Consider the following 19,984-nt stretch of genomic DNA (forward strand, 5'->3'; position numbering starts at 1 on the left):
ATCACTCAGCAGAATAAGAGGCAATGCATTACAAGACAGGTAAACTCTTGAAAAATGTTTGAAAAACCCCTTTGGTTTAATTCCATGGTCAAATAAATACTGTGAAACAAAATATTGAGGCTACCCACTGGATTCTATCCTCTTCTCACTCAGACTTGTTTCATTCTTTTTCTGGAACAACAAATAATAACTATGTCTATCAATGCCACGAGATCATTTACTTCTTTCACTGAGATTCCCAAATGTTTGTTTGCTTCTTCAACCTATCTTTCCAACAACTGCATTTTTTTTGTTCTATTTTTACGGTTTCCTAGTGATAACAACTCCTCCTAACCGGGGGATCACACAACGAAGCTCTTCGACACAAAAGGACAATCAGCTCTTTCTTAATCTCTTCAGTGAAGAGAAATTAATTACTCTCTATCAATGTTTGCTAACAGACATGCAGCACATATAGAGCATGCATTTTATTAATGTACACACAGGCACACTACACCAAACTATTCTTCAGATTTGAGCTCATACAGAGCTGTAGATGGTAAATCATAAGCCAGGTAGTTAATTAGTTGAGAAATAGATGTAACCATTTTCAATTTGTGTCTCCAGCTACAGCTGGGCATGTCCAGATGACAGAAACATGAAGTATGCTGGCCTTCATTGTGCTTGGTACAAAACAGAACTACTGGGACCAGACCCATTCATTTCAAAGCAACACTTTTCAGTAGTTTTAATCATCATTTCCATTTGCTGTTCACTTTGGGGGACTAATATTTTGCTTAAATATGGACAGGTTTTAAAAAATTGACAGTTTACTTAAAAATGGACAGTTAAGAGATTTAAGAAAGAGTCACACTGTTCAAGCTCATAAATTGAGATCCTGGCAGCATAAACTGTGGAAGATTTCTAGCTCTTCAGAGCAGGAAAGCTCCAAGAGACCAAGTCTATTTAAAAGCTACTGAAATAGAGCAAAGCAGTCTAACAAAGTATGGGTAGTTGATGAGGAAGTTGTAAAGGAAATAAAGCATTAGTTCACTAGTACAGCTGGCCAGCACATATCCTGCAGGGTCTGTACCCATGACTCTGCACTCTAGAGAAATGGGCACCTTACTGATACTATGAAGGTCCCATAATATACCAAACTACTGCATGTCAGTTAAGCTGCAGTAATCTATCTTTCTTTCTTTCTTTTCTTTCCTTCCTTCTTCCTTCCTCTCACTCCCCTCCAACCTCCCTCCCATCAAATAATTTCTATTAGCCACTCAACTATCAACTTATTTCTTACACAGTAAGACTTCATACCAGTATTAGACTTCAGTTATTATTGACCTGAAATAAATATGAAGTAATATTTTGGATATAGTGTATTATTAGTTACTGTAACAGACTATATTCTATTACACACACTCTAAATCCCCACAGCATTAGTTCACTAATTCTGGTCATCAAATATATTTGCTTCTAGGCTATCAATGCATAGAAAATGAAAGCTGCTGAGAAGAATAATAAATTATAAATTGTTAATTCAAAAGCTGCTTCTGAAAGGACCTTTGCAGGTTTTAGACTTGGGTTATAACACCAAGCCTTATTCTTTACCCTACAGTAGTGACGTTGACTTAAGAGGAGACAGTCACGATTTTTGCTACATAAGTAGAATCCGAACTGGCCCCATTTCCCAGAGGATTTCATACATTTTAATCACAGGTCAATCCATGCCTGAGAAAGAGATTGAGTATAACTGATGTAAATACACCTGCCTTTTTATCTGGTTTCTCACCAAAGAATGAAAATTTAGGGCAGAGGATATGAAAGACACAAATGGAATGCTAAACATAAGGAAAGCAAATTTAACGGCTTCCTATTTCCTAATTGTAAGACTTACTTGATCTTAGTCCATTTCAGACTGTTCTTAGCTCAGAAATACAACCCAAGACTTACCTGTCAATCACAACATTCACTAGCTTTGGGAGTTTTCTTACTTCCTGAACTTAAACTAAATGAAAAGAACAGGCCTACAACGTTGTTTGCATATCCTTTACAGACTGAATGGAGAAAACAGATTTAAGTTGCTCTGATTTTGACAGTACTTTTGAAACATCTTTACTTTCTTCCTATGCTTGTTGTTTGACTGTTTGATGTGAACTGAAATTGGAGTGTTCAAAATAGGAAAATATATTTATATCTGTATGTCTGGATACTGGAAACAATATCCCACTTATTTCAGATGTGCTTCAGAAGTACCTAAGGAAGTCCAATTCAAAAATGTTCTCATTAATAAAAAGAAAAATTAATAAAACCCCAAAAACATTCAGCAGTGAAAGCAAATTTTTTAAACTTTTTTTTCCTGAAAAAATAATGCTTTAACCTAGTTGCATTGTCCTTTTCATTATGTACTTGAAGCAATTTAATGATATGTCAGCTTTTCTAAAAGTAACAAAGGGAAGACATTTTAAAAAAATTACGCTAATAAATTAGCACTTTTTAATTATGAAAGACACATGCACAAAATTACTTAACAGACTAAGCCATTATGAAGTCTATGAATACCTTGAAACAGTTACCACAAAACATATTTGGGGTCCTGCATTGATACCTATTTTGTATGTAGAAGAAATGAACAAAATTTTCCTTATTTAAACAGTAATATTTTGTATGCTGTTCAGAAAAATTTGTGGCTATTTATAAATTAAATTTCACCTGAAAATAAGAACCAGGTTTGCATATGAATGTGTGACAAACAGATATATATTCCATTCCACTGACAGTGATCTGAAATGATAACAAAAGTATCTTTTTTACTTGTAAAATGGCTGCTGAACACTATCTACATGTTCAAGATAATATGTTCTTCAAAAATCTACCTTGAGAAAACCAGAAAAGGTTTCCTCATCAATACTTTAAATATGTTTCAAGGATATGAATGTAAATAGCAGATTTATTTGTCTGCAACAGTCACTACGTAGATTCGCTTTTTAGATGGGTGTGCTAAGATGTATGTCTAATGTCTACAGCTATATTAGCACTTGGGAATGTGGTCTTAGTTTTAGTCTCTTTAATTTAAAAAGTGTCTCCTTAATTAAAAAAGCACTCACCTACAAAGGTAAGCAGGATCACCAGCAAAAGGATCAGAGCACAAATGCATGGAATCAGTACCAGGAGCAAAAGTCGAAGGAACTTGGCAGAAGCCAGTTTCTGAGAGCAGCCATCCCCCATACTATCCTCATCTGTTCCTAAGACCTGAAAAACAAAAATGCAGTTTCATCATGCTGGGGACCATCAGTAATTCCTATGTTTTCAATAGCAGTCCTCCCTCCCTACTACACAGCTACATGATTTAAATGTATGCTGTATATGGCTAATAGATTCTTAAGGACAAGCTGAATGTAAATTTTCTTCCTGCTGGACAGTCTAGCACAATCCATATCATTTATTAAATTTTACTCAATATCCACAGACCTATAGCTTCATTGAAATTTCTCAACATTTCTAATGAACTGGATGTTGGATAGGCATTTCATTTGAAAAAAATGCAAAACAGATAATAAACTGAAGGAATAAGGCTAAATACAGATTATTTTATAATTTAAAACAATCCATTACTAATTATTCAAGAGCTCTGTGTTCTTGTTTCTTTTATTAAAGAATCAACATACTATTATAACCTTTAAGTGACAATAGAAGACTCATTTGCACAGTAATGATGTCTGATTTTTTTAAGTACTTTATATAATGCAAATCACATTTATTGTCCTATGAGTGGAATACAAAAGAATAGAGAAAAACAATTTTCTGAATTCAACTGAGCTGTACAAAAATTCAAAATTACAAAAGCCCCTATAAAAGCCTAAATATGCATTTTATATTTTTTAAACCTAACTCCATTAATACTATGATCACATATACTGGAGAAACGTCATTGGTTTTAAACAGAAACAAAAACAAAATTCCAAATTAATATTTAATAGCAAGATTGAAACCCTTACAAAGTCAATGCCCCTTTGTTTGAAATTGACCAAAAAATAAAATCTTCCCTGTGATAACGTGAAACTAGATGGTAAGTTTATTCATTACAGACAGTGTCTTCCCAAAGGATGACTAATTGTTTATCCTCTTTGTCAGGAAGATCAATCACATCAAAGTTGGTTGTGTCAGGACACAAGAGTAAAGGCATCCATTACCCTGACAGCCTCTCCCTGAAGAACCTCAAGAGACTGAAGTCTACAACATAAATAATATTAGTTCTTGTAAATGCCAGTCTCTGTGGGTTATCCCTTTGGCTGGCTCTGCTGAACGTGCTTTTCTGTAAAGAGCAGGTCATCGGATTGACTGGCACAAACCAAAGCTGAACTATTTCTTAAGGAATTGCTGCAAAGACACCGGATTTGTACCACTCCATAACCTCAGTCCCATTTACTGCACTGAATGAGAACACCTAAGGCATAAGTAGGATTTGCAGAATTATCTTCTATTATTCTACAATATCTTCTGTTCCAGCATGGCACAAGGCTATTTGGAAGGTAAGTTTCCTTACTGATAATAGTTTTACCAACTATTCCTGAAAGCCCTGGTTACTAGACACTGCAAGACCCTTGACAGACAGCAGAAGCCAAGAAAACTGCATTTGTGAAGTTGTATGTGTCTTTTCTGACACTGCTAAGCATCACATCATCTGACCACTTTGAGACTCATCCAGTGCAGTGTCTGTCCCATTTGACTTCTTTTCCTACTTCCACTGTTCAAAGTAAAGACATTAACACTGAAAATGCACATGGTATTGGTATGGTGTGACATGCTAGTAGCATCTCCCTTGATAGTCTTTCTCCTATTCCAGTGATTCAGTCTCAACACAGTCCTACTACTAGATTTACCTAGCAAGCAGGATGGTAAACTTAAAGATTTTGGATTTATCTGAAAATCTGAAACAGCCAGCTCAGGATGAGAACAAAGAGTGTCTGTTGAAACAGTCTGAGTGAGATGACAAGGTCTGTAATCTGGTCCTCATCTTCCACAACACAAAAAATATAAACAATATTGCAGAGAGTTAATTGGTTGTCAGAATTATTTTCTCTTAATCAGCAGCTTATTCAGAAGTAGTAAATGTTTCAAACTAAGACTTCAGGATATCTCAGCTTAATTAATGCCCTTGTCCACAAGTGACATCTAAAACATTCAGTCAGAGATAAAGTTAAGGACTTAGGTGAATATTAGCAACTTCAATCCTGTAACATTCAGACAATACCTGCTTGACTTCCTGCAGTCCACACTTGTCTACCTTGTCCTATTATAGTCTTCAGTGTCTGCCTGACATTTTGCTTCTGGTAATGCTGGAATCCAGCAGCTTTAGCTGCTGTACTGATAGCAGGCTTCCCTGAATTCCACAGTCTGGGTTCCTATAGCCTTTATTAGGCCCCCTTGCGAGTTCTGAGCATAGCTAACAGAGGAATAACACAACTCTGCCAGGAACTCAGATCTCCCAAAACTCTGCCATAATTACTTCTGAAAGCACAGACAACGATGCAGTAGATGCAGTGCTCCCACAGGAAAGGGGGCAATTGAGTTCAATACCCTATTGTGCCTGAAGCAGTTAAAAAATGAGATCTGCAACTGAGCAGACTATCACAACCACATGAACACAGACTCCTCTTGAATCACAGCACGCCATGCCTTGAAATTATGATATTCTATAAAAAAGAATCTGGCTCTTCTGGGCCAGACAAGGAGCAGGACCATCACTACACAGCTCAGTGATCAAGGCACTCAGGAGCTGATTCTTAGTTTCTCCAAGACAAACAAACTTTAGATCCAGCTCAGTTTCCTAAAGAAATTACTCCCAACCAAGATGCGCTTCTTGCAAGTCCCAAACAGAAATGTCCAACTCTACCCAGTGTAATACAAAGTAAATTCTGACCTTTGACTCCACAAATAGTTTGTCTTAGGAGTAAAAACTTAGCAAGAAAGAACAAAATTTTTGTTCTCAAATATTTGAAAAAACATTCAGAAATAGTATCCATCATCACTTTTTGACTCTTTTTGTTAAGAGGGGATGACATTGGTTATTTTGGAGGCACATGAGTTCTTAATAATCTCAAGCACAAGTGTTTAACTGACAGCAGTTATCACCATTGTCATATATAAACCTTAGAGTCAACCTAGCAGAAACATTAAATGTGTGCCAATTAAAACAGTGATCCTGTGTTTATGTGAGAAATGTTTTCTAAAGTCTACTAGTGTTGTAAATACTACTTACTTTACATAAATGTTCAAGACTAAATGAGAACATCAAACATTTTCCTTCATGTCTACTCCTGAAAGCAATAAATCTCAATCTTTCTATTGACAACTCAGTACCACAGATTTTAAAATGGGCTGTTATATCCAAATTTACTTTCAATGTCTGCTCAAGAAAAGAATGCTGTATTGTTAAAGACATGCTTCTTTAAGCACCATGAATTGCGTGTTCTGTAGAACTGCAAAGTAAATATTTATAGGCAACTAAACAGTATGTTGTATTTTTCCCTTCTACAGGAAAAGACCTCAGGAAAAACAATATACCTGCTTAAATCATCATCAGTGACTATGCAAGCATGAATTATTTTTTCCAGTTTCCCAATATTACCATTTTTCATCACTTGAACATCTACATTAGTTTTTTTTCTGTCAATTTCTCTGATGAATATGAATTAAAAATAGAAATAGTTTTGCTCTTTCCTATACCAACAATGAGAATTTAATAAAGTGTCCTATAGATAAACATGAATGACATGAACACCTGCTGTTTGTATATTCCCTGACAGTATTTCTTTTTCTTTTGTCACCAAATATTGCAATACACAAAGAATACATGCACCAGCTTGAAGTGCTGTAGTATGACAATGGTATCTGCATAAACTGCAGACATGCTCTGTTCTCTCAGTTCTTATAAATAATGGAATAGAGGAACAAATAATAGACTAAAGACATAAATAATGGAATTGTCAGATAAAAATGGGCCTGTGGAAGGAAACAGGGGTGCAAAATGCTTATTCCTTGGTTCACTTCAAGCTTCTAGGTTAGTGGCTGAGAGAAGAAACCTGTCTCCCTCAACTCTCTGTGTAGTTAACAGTTTCTCTGACTCATTCTGTAAGTCTGAGGTACCTGGTAGATACTTATATATCTCCCTTTCCAAGGAAAGGACAAGAAGACTTAAAAGCAAGATCCTTGAGGGCCCACTGAAATAAATCAACTGTAAATGCTAAAGATTTCAAAATGAAATAGATTTAGCCAAAAATCTATATAGCACTGGACTAAAACATACTCTCAATACTTGAAGAACAGGTGCAAGCTCTCTTCCAACAACTGCTATTAGAAAACTCAATCTAAGAAATATTTTTCAGAATTAAATACTGTGTGCACTACAGTTAGGAAATATCTGTGTTTGTTTTTTAAGGCAACAAGTAATTTGCTTTTAATACAAACATGCTTTGTGTTTAACAAGAATATAGTCAGAAAAGAGGATACCTGACAACATCTGATAATTTCTTCTGACAGCTAAGAGGCTTTGTCCCTAACAAAATTACATTAACCACTGCTAACCTGAGTGGCATTCTTCCAGTAATGACTGCAATAAAGGAAATAGACTAAAAATAAATTCTGAGCTAATTTCAGTGTGTATTTTTTAATTTTAAAATTTAAAATTTTAAAATTCTTGGTTTATCTAGGACTGCTGGATCAGACTGCTCAGTTTATTTTCTGGAACCACAGAGGGAAGAAAAAAGTAAGAGTGTGTAGTCCCATCTGACTGCAAAAAGACGAAGAATTCATTGGACCAAAATTCACAGCTTATTTTCTGCAAGACGTAGAAAGAATCTGATCTCATGGCTGTCATTTCAATAGCATGCCTGTCATATTAAAGCAGAGAAATGACAGATTACATTAAGATTTATGGGTGAAAAGCCAATGGCAGCATGCAATTTTCCTTTTAGATACTAAAAGTATCTAAGTTACTAGTCTATAAAACAGCCTGAATCATGGTATAAGCACTCGACAAAAATATCTCCTGCTGTTGTCACCACAGAACTAACAGATGTTCTCCCAATAAAGAAGTATCATTAGACGTAATTGCCTACTGTCAGTATCTTCTGTGCATGATGGGTCTCTACACAGAAATGTAGAAAACACCTCCTAGATCAGAAGCATTAGTATATCTTGAGCAAGCCATACACCAAAGCATTATTTAGTGTTTGTAATGGAGAGAAATGGAAAGAAGTACTACCATGAAATGCAGAAAGAATGTCACAGGGCACTGAACAGGTCACCTCATAATGCCATTGTCCTCAGAAGTCCTCATAATGCCATTGAGGAATCTGCTAACCAGCCAAGCAATAATTATGTAAGATTACAAAAACTATCTGCAGCTCTTTCCATATCCTTGATACTGTTCCTCTTCTAATGTTGAAGCAGTGCTCGGTTGTCAGGTCTTGTGATTTCATCTGCTTTTATGATGCTGGTCTTAAATCTCTAGATACTGAACTGACATGGCCATACCAGCCATTACAGCTTTTCCTTTGCCATTAGAGGAAGATGGTTCCCATCTGTTATGGTTACAGAGCAAAAACTGAGCATGTGAAGTGTCAATGCTTAAGCACAAAACACCACATATATATATCAATTTAACCATACTCATTCTTACAGCCTTTTCTGATCAACTCATAATACTCGAAGGCCTGGTAATGAGAAACAGAAGCTGAAAATGGCCTACATTTTTTATCAGTTCTGTCCTGTTTACATGAATATTAGGAGGCAGCAATGCCCCTCCATTCGACTACTTTATTGTCAAAAAAATATAACATCATACTTCAGTAGTCATTGTAACAAGTAGAAAGTGCAAGATCAATCTCCCAGAGGTACAAAGTCACATACTAAAAAGACATACAGGCAAAAATTTGCAGAATATTTCATTTTCAGTGTTAGACGAATTAGAGAGCCAAACTGAAACGGATGCTGACAAATAAATGTACAGGTAGCACAAGAAACTGGATACTAAACAGCTTTTGTCTGCATTTACAAGCAGTACCCAAATTCTAGTGTACACAAATTGAAGATCAGTAGTGTCATAGTTATTCTAAAAGGAAATAGTGCCATTTAGAGGGGGAGAAAACTTCTCATGCAGTAAAGTAGAAAAAAAAAACCAAACACCTTTTCATACACAAGGCAGGAAAAAACCCCAAACAAACAACGCTTTTCATACAGCAAATCAACAAACATGAGAAGTATGTTATCATCACAAAGTTATTTGCCAATAAAATGCACTATTTTCCTGATAGATCAAGTTTACTGTAATCTTGTAACTTCTCCCAGGGAATTGCATGTGCTCAGACAAAACACGAATTGCTCACATAATCCATTAGAAGTTCTTTTTGACGATAAGACCTCCCTTCTCTTCCATGAAATTAATCAATCCAAAATACAGAGTATCCCACTAAGGGAGATGTCATATAAAGCTGGGCATATCTTTCCAAAATAAGTATTTGGTTGGTGCTAGAGGCCAGATTCTTTTGCTTGAAGCATAAACATGAAAGTTTGGAGTTCTGAGCTTATTCTCATTTCATCTAGTTCTTCAGGTAAAGAATACACTGTTCTATCCTGGCAATGCAGTGGACTGTAAAGGCACTTTGAAAAACATCTATTTGATATCAAAATAAACATAAATAATTTAATAATTGGTCTCCCTAAAAATATTTTATTTAGACATCAGAAAGCTATTGACAAGCAAAATCTTCACCTTGATTCTCCATTACAGGTAATCTATGTTTAACATCTCATGCAAAAGATGGAAGTGGAAAAGAAAGGATTTCCATGGATTCCATGTGTGATATCAGTAACAGTTCTCCATCTCATTGTAAATAAGAACTAGACACACCATTAGCCAACATATACAGTCAGTACAAATCTGTCTTCAAAACGTGAATTAGAAAACAGGGAAAAAAGGATATTTATCATTACTAGGGAAAAAAGGATATTTATCATTACTAGAGAACAGCAGTATCACTCTTATGTTGTGATCCCTTCATTTTTAAAAAGAAGGGCTGCTGAATAATGATTTTGTTTTGGCATAAATGCTAATTGTTTACACACTTCGTTATATATTGTACATATTTACAATTATTTATCATTTCACTGATGTAAAGTTAAAACTACTGTGGGGATACTTCCCACATTTACAATGGAACTTTGTCGAATTCTCAAGAATGTTCAGATTAGGAAACAGTACAGCTGATGGCAAACTTACTACATTTCTAAGTTCTCTCTTCTTTATTACTCACAGCTGGTAGCAAAGATGTGTGATGCTGCCATTCCTCATAAAATGAGCAAGGTTCAGTAAACATATGGAAGATAGCAAATATTTTTTAAAAACTGAAGTGTGTATGAAAGGCAGTAATTTTAAGGATTAGACTATGGTTAGCATTATCTGATACTTCTCAGCGCCAGAACACGAACATCCATTCAGCCCACTTGCACAAGCAGTGGGAAATTGTTCTGGGGAAAGTACTCTTTAGCTAATGCAGAATTCATGCTCTAGGGGTTCTTAGTTTTCTTTAAGTTGCTACGGCTTGCAGAAATTACTCATGGAAGTTTCCACAGCGCCGTGCTGTTTTTCTGAACACACAGAGAGATTATTCTAATGCTTTCCTGACTACCCAGATGTTCATTGCATTGAGCTAAGCACGCTGAACAGCGATGGCAAGCCTCTGGCTACACACTGCTGACAATCACAACCCAGCAAGCAGGGAGTAAGTAATACAGTACCCTCTTCAGGTTCCTGCCTAGCTGGGAATTCAATGAGCAGATGTCTGCAGAAGAGCCATTAGCATAAGAAAGGCAAATTTGAAAACCATAAAAAAAACCCCACAGAAAAATGTTAGTGGCCTACTTTCTGACAATAAAAAAAATTGGAAAAAAACCAAAAACATTTTGAGGGGGTGGAGGGATACTGTTAGTTGAAAACTTCCCCTTAAAATAATCTTTCAAGCCTGGAAAATTAGAAAGGCCAAAAGGAAATCCTGCCTGTCCTGCGGCTCACATTCAGTGTATCAGTCACCCACTGCTTATGTAGAAATGCCATCAGAAGCCCCACCCCACACAAAGTAGTTACGAGCTCATAATTGGACATACCTTTTTTTCCTGTTAATGCCTCATCAGTAGGGTTTAACCCTCTGTGCAATGCCTACTGCTGATTATGTAATTGCTAAGCCCATTTGAAATCAGAAGCTTTCAATTAAATTAACTAGACGGAAAATTAGAATGCAAGCTAAAAAATTGCAGGAATCTTTTTAAAAGCATTTGTCTCTTTATCTTTCAAGCATTTTTAACCATTTTTTCATTAAAAAAGCATAATTATTCTTCAACTATAAACATCTACCTAGAAGAAATTAAAATTTAGAATTTGAATGTATAATGTTAACTTTACCGATTTTTTTCTGAATTATGATTTAAAAAGATACTAACCCTTGGACCAAAGATAAGGCCAACAGTAATATCAATCAAAGGAAAGGATTTGATTTAGTATCAAAGCAAAGTCTTATCTGTACAGCATAGCTGGATTTTTATTTGACCTCCTCCAAAAGATGAAAATGGGGTTATGCCATGTCACAAAGGTCGATAACCTACTACCTAAAAAATTTAGAGGTGACTCATTCATTTTTCGTAGGGTACCACTTTGTTCAGAAACATGTCATCTTCGAACATTTTGCTTCAGTAAAAGAAAATAAAGAAAAGGAAGAATATTTTTTGAAGCTACCAGAACATTGAGACAGAAATAACTGGAGAGGTGGCTAGAGATTAAACCTATTCAATATTGCTGAACTTACAAAAGAAATGAGCCAATACAGAAAAGATCAAATGGGTTAACAAGGCACTTACATTGGTGTATATATTTGACTAGGACTTTGATATAATAATTAAGCTTTAGAGATCACACAACGATTTATGGGATAAAAACATCCATCTAAGTCACTGAGACAATAACAATCTGATTATTTCATCAAATAATAAAAATTCTACTGTATTTATGGCTAGAAATATTCAATTTGTCATCCCTACAACAGATGCCAGATTTCCTTCCATTCACATTTTCTTTGGAAAACTCCAAGAGTCACAGAATAATCCCATCTATGATAAGGAAAAAGCAAATGAAAACCATCTGGAGTCTCAAACCATCCAAACCATCTCACACTATCAACACTATTCCATATCTCTCACTTTATAGGGAAAAGGATTTGTTAACAACTTCTAAACACATTCAATCATAATTTCAGACTTCCTTTCCAGGCTTGTCAACATGCACTTCAAATTATTTAAGCTAACACCCTTAAAATGGCTAAGCAGGGACAAAACCAAGCTTATGAAAAGGCATTTACTACATAATTCTGATATGTAGTTGCTGCATAACGAAAGGCAATGTAAGAAAAAAAAAGAAGAAAGATAGCTACTTACTCTACAGTTCCCAATATTCTTTCAGATAAATTATCCATTTAGGCAATATTTGCAGATGCACAGAACTAGCTTTTTCAAACAATAAAGTATCTCTCAGCAACATCTGTTGCTCATGGCAAAAAAGGAAAGGTTGTTAAGGCAAGGTGGGCTCAGCTGTCTGTGTTTCTTCCAGGAGATGTGAAAATGCAGAAGGCTGGGAAAAGCCTGAGAAATGTAGCCTGTGCTGCTTCAATAATCTCCAGGTGCCACTGGTTTCAGGACAATTTTACCACAGGCAAAATAATCCACCCAGTAAAAAAATTTGATAGCAAAAGTAGCAGCAATGGAAAACATGTCCATGTTGCTCCACTGTCTCACAGAAGTCAGGAGAAAACATGATTGTGTATTACAGCTATCTGCTAGACTATTACATCCATGCAGAGCTGCAGGACTCAGAGATGTGGAATGGAAAACTCCTCAACGCTACCTACCAGATGTTTTATTTCCAAGAGAAAGACCTGGCTGCTTTCTGAAATCATTAGTGAGAGGAACAATGCAAGGAGCACATAAGCAATTTCTCACTGCTTCACTCAGAGGCAAAAAAGGGGGAAAATGAGAGTCTCTTTCCTTAGGAAATGCTTCCTGAATCTTTGATGTTATCAAGAAATTTTCAATAATATTAGAGTGACAGTATAGGCTATTTTGAAACTAGGAGTTCTTTTGAGGTGATGAACAGTAATAGGAATTGCTCTGGGCAGTTACTACTACTGCTAAATCACTGCCAAGTGAAATCTCTCTCTGGCATCAAACAAATCTGTTCTGAAAGATTCTAGCACATTAGTTTTTAAAACACCGGGTTCTGTAAATGGCAGAACTGAGTGTTACATGTTTTAGGAAGGGAAGAAGGGAAAGACAGACTTTGACAATCACCAACCAGTCTCTAAGCAAGAGCACCATACACTGAATACTGGAATCTCCCTGAACTACAACACATGAATTGGAGTACAAGAAATCTGATGCAGTCCTAAAAAAGGAAACTCTACCTTCACTCCCTTTCCCTTAAAGAACTAGGTGAAGATCAATTAAATGTTCAACATACAAAATATTTCTTTTCCAAGAAAAAGTTGGCCTTGAAATTCTGGAAGAGCAAGAGCTTACAGGAGCACCTGCAGTGATGCAACCTGACAGTCTTTTTTCCTACAGACTTACAGGAGCTGTCCCCCAGGGGCAGCACCTGAACCATCACAGCACAAACCTCACCATTCAAAAGCAGTTCTGTCAGTATCTGATTTTCAGCCTCTATTCAGTTTCTGCAGGTCGTGCTAAAAAGCTACCTTATTGCTGGAAACAACTCAAAACAAACAGAGAACTGTAAACTGTGTGGCACCCAAACAAGCAGATGATGCAAAGGTTCCATTCTAATGACAGAAATGACGAAAAGGAATGGAAGGATGGCTGGATTATTTTCACTCCTTCGTGATTTAGAGATAGGGGAAGAAGGACAGGGAAGCAGAAAACCACAGAGGCAACACTGCTACTCTGGTCAGTACCCTGGCCACCACTTGTGTCCCAATTACATGGACATCCATGTAGGTGGCAAGCTGTTGGCAGTGGGGGTCTGCAAGTTTGGCCCCCTTGAGAAGAGAGCAGGAGCTGCTGTGTGCCAGATATGACCAGTTCCACCTGGATCCACACCACAGGACACAGCTGAGCCCATCAACCAAGCTGGTGGTGCCTCAGTGAAAAAGTATTTAAGAAAGGGCACACACACCACACAGGCAGAGAAGCAGGAAAAGAGTGAGATACAGCAGAGCAAACACCAAGGTCAGAGAAGTACAGGCTCCATGGTAGAGCAAATACTCCCTAAAGGACTGCAGCCCACAGAGGATCCACACCAGAGCAGAGGATGAGTAAGAATGAAGGAGTAGAAGAAATCAGAGTCCTTCCTGCACTGTTCATTGCCTCACTGAAGGGACTGAGTGCCAAGAGTGGCAATAACAAGGGGGAAGGAGAGGAGTCTGAAGGGAAGCTGAGAGGTCTGGGAAGTGAGAGGTGTTTTCCTGAGGTGTTTTAATATTTGCTTCATTTTTTCTTCTTGTTTCACAATATCTGAGTCAGTCAGTATGTATTAACCAGTAATAAACTAATTTACTCCACTCAAATCTGTTTTATCCATAATGGTGATCACGAAGGAATGTCCCAGTCTTTATCTTGACCTATGAGCTTTCTCATTCTTTCTGTTTTCTTCCCCATCCCACAGGATGGGGTAGGAAGAGAGCAAGTGGACATGTGGGATGGAAATAAAATCTTTTAAAAAATCTTTAAAATCTTGGCTGTGGGCCGGGGCCAGGCCACCACCACCCCTGGAGTCAGCTGTGCCCTGAAGGGCACTGAGGGCCAACAACTGTGACATGGATGAACCAGCAGCATCAGACAGCATTTTCTGCTGTTTGTTGCTGGCTTTAACCCCCAGATATTCAAGTTTCGCAGGTAAAACAACCAGAAATAATAGATGCAAATTTAGTTACAAGCACTGCTTTAAATTGTAATGTCTAGAAACCATAACCAAGGAGCATCTATCCCTTCAGGGGAGCAGCTGTATGCACAAGGTAGGCACAGGATGGAATCTAATTTAGACTTCAGAGGTAGCAACATTCTCACCTCTTTTTGAAATGAGAATCTCTTGCTTGACAGTCATCTCATTATTATTTTTACATTTAGGAAATTAACAATTTTTTGTATTTCTTTCATCTTTGCTGGTTAGAAATGCAAGCTGAAATTAAAAATTCTACTCAGAACTATCTGTTCCACAGCAAAAATGGAATTATGCTTCCATCAGACAGCGACAAAAGCATTCACCACAGGGGCATTAAAGCGTACACAGATTTAGGAGCGGGGGGAGCTCTCAGTGCTGACGGGAGCGCCCAGGGGACAGCGGGAGCCGGGCCCGGTGCGGCCCGAGAGCCGCCGGGACCTGCCGGCGGGGCTCCCCGGCAGCTCTATTTTTACTACGGTATGTTTTGCATTCAGACTTTCCACTGCAGGCGGCCCGGGTCAGGGGATCCGCTCTGCCGGGGGAATCTGACAGGTCAGCTCAGCCAGAGTTATTTATAGAGGGCGGGGGACTGAGGGAAAGGATGCGATCGGCATCGTATTCTTCTGCCGCGGGGCTGCGGACTGCGAGAGGCACCCAGGAGCAGCCCCTCCTTCGCCCCTCAGCACAGCCGGGCAAGGCCGCCGCGGCCGGGAGAAGGGACAGCCCGCTGGACACGGGCACAGCCCGCTGGACACGGGGGCTGCTGCCGCGAGAGCCAAAGGGACAAGGCCCAGGCGCTCTTCCTCCCCTCTCTGCCCCCAGTTTAACTCCTGCAGCCTCTCGGGGAGCGAGGGCCACCCCACTCCCTGAAGTCCCAGCAAATGGAGGGGGGCTCCCACACCCTGGCAGCCGGAGTGAGGCCCAGGACACTTGTAGTGAAACTGCACACAAGGCAACAACTGATTGCCGAGGACCAAGAGAATTAACAATTCAGTAGCAATGAGAACAGTCAGGCTGCAGCTATCTGGATACTGTCTTCAGTCACTTCATGAGTGCGAAGGCTTTTGCAAAGAGGATTTAAGCTTTCTTTCTCCCACTATGACAATTTATCACTTCACAGCAGGTTATCACCTACCCTTCTCTCCTGGCACTGGAGAACTCTGTGTATCCAGCTTGCCACTTATGAGGTCCATTTCTTTTCAGTAGGGAAAGAAACTGGGACAGATTACAAGCATTAGTATTTCAAACTGTAATCACACTGCCCCCCTCAAGCCCTGCTGCTTACTTAGCTGCTTCATCCTGAAGGCATTTAACTATCAGGAGGTGTCTGGCAGCCACATTTGAAAGGGCCTAAGCTGCATGTGCAAGTCTAAAACTGCCCTGCTGCAAGTGGCCTGACATCCGCCCCTGCCAAACCCTGGCTGACATTCAGAAACAAGACATTCATCTGGCCTTGTAAGCACTTGCTAAGGATGCCCGACATGCTGACAGGACTCTTCCCACACAATGTAGCTATAACCACCATCTTTTAAAACCTGACCACACTAGGAGATAGTGCCAGTGTATGTAACTGCCTAACAGCATGACCTGGTACCCACAGCCTCCCAGTCCAGGTGGAATCAAATCCACAGCTCCCACTTCCTAAGGAAGTACCAGTAGTGCTTATATTGTGTCTCCAGGATTGGGATGACCTGAATCTGCTGGGCCTCAGCACGACAAAGATTGACAGAGCTCAAACATCCACTTAGCCACACTGAAGTGCTGTCTTCCTGCTTGTAAACAAAGGGTTTGTTTACAGTTCACCATTTGTTGGTTAGAGCAGTTGAGTGGGAGCTGCTGGATTTCTTCACCAGATACAACAATCCCAACATTCCCTTGCCTGTTTCACCTTCAACTGAAAGGACCATTCTCCTTCTGACAAATGAGATTTCTGTCTAGGTGCTTATCCACCTCAGCCTCTGCACACATTCCTTGTCTGGCTGTGCGACTAATGACAAGAAATTATGTGTCTAGCAATACATGGGCTTAATACAATGCCAGGACAGTAATGTTCCTCAAGGGAGCTGAGTGCTAAGACCTAAACATGTATATCAGCTTAGCAGGAAAAGAAAAATTTAAAAAAGGGCAACTCCTACATTCAAGTAAGCCCACATTTTAAAATAATTACTGGCACTGTTAACAGTCCTGGTTTTGACTTGTATCTGCAGAGATCATCTAATACATAATTAACAGCCAAACAATAACAGAGATACATAAAATCACCCTGTGCACATTTTATAGAACACCTCAAATCACTACACATTTCCAACCATCTACCTACAATACTTTTAATTCACTGGACATTCCAGTTATCTGCATACAGTTGAGTGCCAGCTAAGACGTATGGAAAGGAAGTGAATGTTTTCTCAGTATTTTATAGTTCCAGCTCCAAAAGACTCAGGAAAAACAGTATTTTGTCCTGATGGCTTCATGAGACACTAAAAGCACAAGCAAGCTCCTCTAACATGGGAAAGCATGCTGTACTGCCTGGCTCACCACCAGGAGAGCCTTCTCAGGAGGACGAGTGCTGGTGGCTTCCTTAAAAATGCATGCTGAGTGAGGATTATATATGGGGTTGGAGGGCCAGGCTTCTCCACAGGCAGCAAGACCTGCATGTTTGGGTACTTCATAAATGGCCTTTGGAGGAGGGAAAAAAAGTCATGAGCATTTCATTTCTAAAAGAGCTTTAAACACTGTTTAGGAATTCCTTTGTTCAGCTGGAGGAGTCCCCATCTTTCCACAGAACCTAGATGTCCAAGGTCCTCTGGGGATACCACCAGCATTTATAGGACAACAGGCAGAGTAGTTTTCTAATTTCTTGTATTACAATTTTGCTGTTTGGACTGTCTCAGTGAAACATTCATTCATTCATGTGCCACAGCACCCAAGAAGCTTATAACAGAGATCTCCAACTAGAGCATCCATTACAAAAACAATCAATAGAATTTAGTCTGCTGACTGGTCCCTCATTTAGGAACACAGGAAGGGTGTACGTACCCATATGGAAAAATCTACTACTACACTCTTACTGCTGAAAGCTAAAACTTCCCAAGAGATCCTGTGAATGCATTAAAAGCTCTAGATATTTGATTTCACTTCAGAGTTTCATAATCGCAACCAGACTGCCAGTAAATTAAGTTAATTAATTAACTGCCTCCCATGCAATGCATCCAAGGACTCCGCATTTTAAATCAAGTGCAGCAATGATACTACTGAAGTATACTGCCGTGTTTATAAACTTTGAAACCCCGTGCTGCGGCATTTCTGTCGCGTACGATCGGTGTGATAGCGCGAGCAGCTCCGTGGCCCTCTCCCCAAGTGCCACGCATCAGGCTCAGCACTCCGGCGCGGCCCTCGCCAGTCCCTCCCGGCGGCGGAGGGCGAGGGCAGCCGGTCTCTCCCCGCGGCTCGCTCGCCGTGGGCTCCCCGCTGTAGAGCTGCGGCCCCCACCGTGCCTGCCCCTCGCACAGCGCACCCGCGCCGGGGACACCGGGGAGACACCTGCGCCCCGGCGAGCGAAGGGAAGGGCAGGATCAGGGGACCCATCCTGCAAGCTCGCACTAGCGCAGCAGCCACCTCGTGCAGGCTCCCTCTCGCCATCTCTTATGCAGCCTCTCCCATAAGGGCGGCAGACTCCCTCATCCCTCCCCACAGGTGTGTGCTGCGAGACTGCCCACACCACACCTGCGCTATCGCCTCCGGACACTTGCAAGCACACAGGCTGGCTCTCCCTGGAATGATTAAGTGCTCCCTCTGTGACCCTGTACAGGATCACCTCCTGACCGCCAGCGGTACCATCCCGCCGGACAGCCGTGGGAGGGGGCTCGGGGTGCCTCCGCCCGACCGCAAGGTGCACCGACGCAAGGATAAAGCCAGCTCCCGCTGATGCCGAGGGGCAACTACCGCACCGGAGTCACGGTGCACCGGTTCCCCGGGAGCCCAGCCCCCGATGGAGCTGCCATGACAGCCCTGACAGAGGTTAAGCGTAAACTTTGCTCCTGCAAATCCTGGCCGGACCTGTTGTCGGATTCGAACAACTCTCCGCTCCTTCCAGCGGCAGAGCATTTACCGGGCACAGCAGCCCCGCTGATCTTCCGCACTTGGCGTGTCGAGGGCGCCGCTCGGCTCTCCCTGAGACGCCGACAACGAGCGCTTCTTGGCTGCGGCTCACCTGCCGCCTCTGAACCCGGCCGTCCCCGGCGCGTCCCCGCAAGTTCAGACACAGGAGCGCTCCGGGACGGCCCCATCGCGACAGGTTGGGCGCGGCAGGTCACTTGTCCCCGGCCGTCCCCTAGGCCGCCCCTCCGGGGCACACGGCCCCGTTCCTTCCTTTGAGCCACGGGAGCGTTCTCGCTACAACAGCTCGGCGAGGGCTCCTCCTCCGCCTGCCCGAGCACCGTACCGCTCAGCCCGCGGCGGCAGCGCAGACTGTGTGCCGCGCACGGGAATTGCCCCTGGGCCGGCTGCGGCCGGAGGTGTCCCCTGAGCGCGCTGCCCCCGCCCGCAGCCCGGGGGTCACCGAGCGGCGGAGCCAGCCGCCCTCCCAGGCACTCGGCCCGCGGTCCCCAGGCGGCCCCCGCGATGAGGGGAGCGCCCCGAGGTTCGCCTTACCCGGCTGGCGGAGAGGACCTGCCGGTAGCGCTCCTCCTCCGCAGGCAGGGCAGGGAACTGTTGCGTGGAGAGCATGCTCTGGCTGCTGCTGACCCCTCTCCACTTTGGCCGCCCCCTCACCGTTCTCTACCTCGGTCTCTGACGAACCGCGTCCACCCGCCTCCTGCACAGACACACTTGCGAGGAGGGCTTCGCATTTTGTCTGCTCTGCAGACTCCCCCTCCCCGCTCCTCCACCCAATAATAATAAACCTCCGCGAGAAAGAGCCACATCCCCACCCCTTTCGCACACAAGGCTCTACCCCTTGGGGACACGCTGAAAGACAGCCCACTTGCTAATTTCGCCCTAAAG

General features: G+C 41.1%; 1 protein-coding gene across 1 annotated transcript in view; it reads right to left on the reverse strand.

The window, feature by feature from the left end:
• Positions 1-19,749, reverse strand: part of CORIN (corin, serine peptidase) — a 117,184-nt gene extending 97,435 nt beyond the window's left edge. Inside the window, exons 1-2 of the mRNA XM_054295708.1 lie at positions 19,634-19,749; positions 3,090-3,234 (exon numbers count right to left, since the gene is read on the reverse strand). Coding sequence (XP_054151683.1) covers positions 3,090-3,234; positions 19,634-19,708 — 220 coding nt within the window. The 5' untranslated portion in view covers positions 19,709-19,749. The remainder of the gene's footprint in view (positions 1-3,089; positions 3,235-19,633) is intronic.
• Between the last annotated feature and the right edge of the window lie 235 nt (positions 19,750-19,984).

This window comes from Melozone crissalis, unplaced genomic scaffold (assembly GCF_028551555.1).
Source record: "Melozone crissalis strain CALT ecotype California unplaced genomic scaffold, PUWL_Pcris_2 ptg000006l_1, whole genome shotgun sequence".
NCBI classification, from domain to species: Eukaryota; Metazoa; Chordata; class Aves; order Passeriformes; family Passerellidae; genus Melozone; species Melozone crissalis.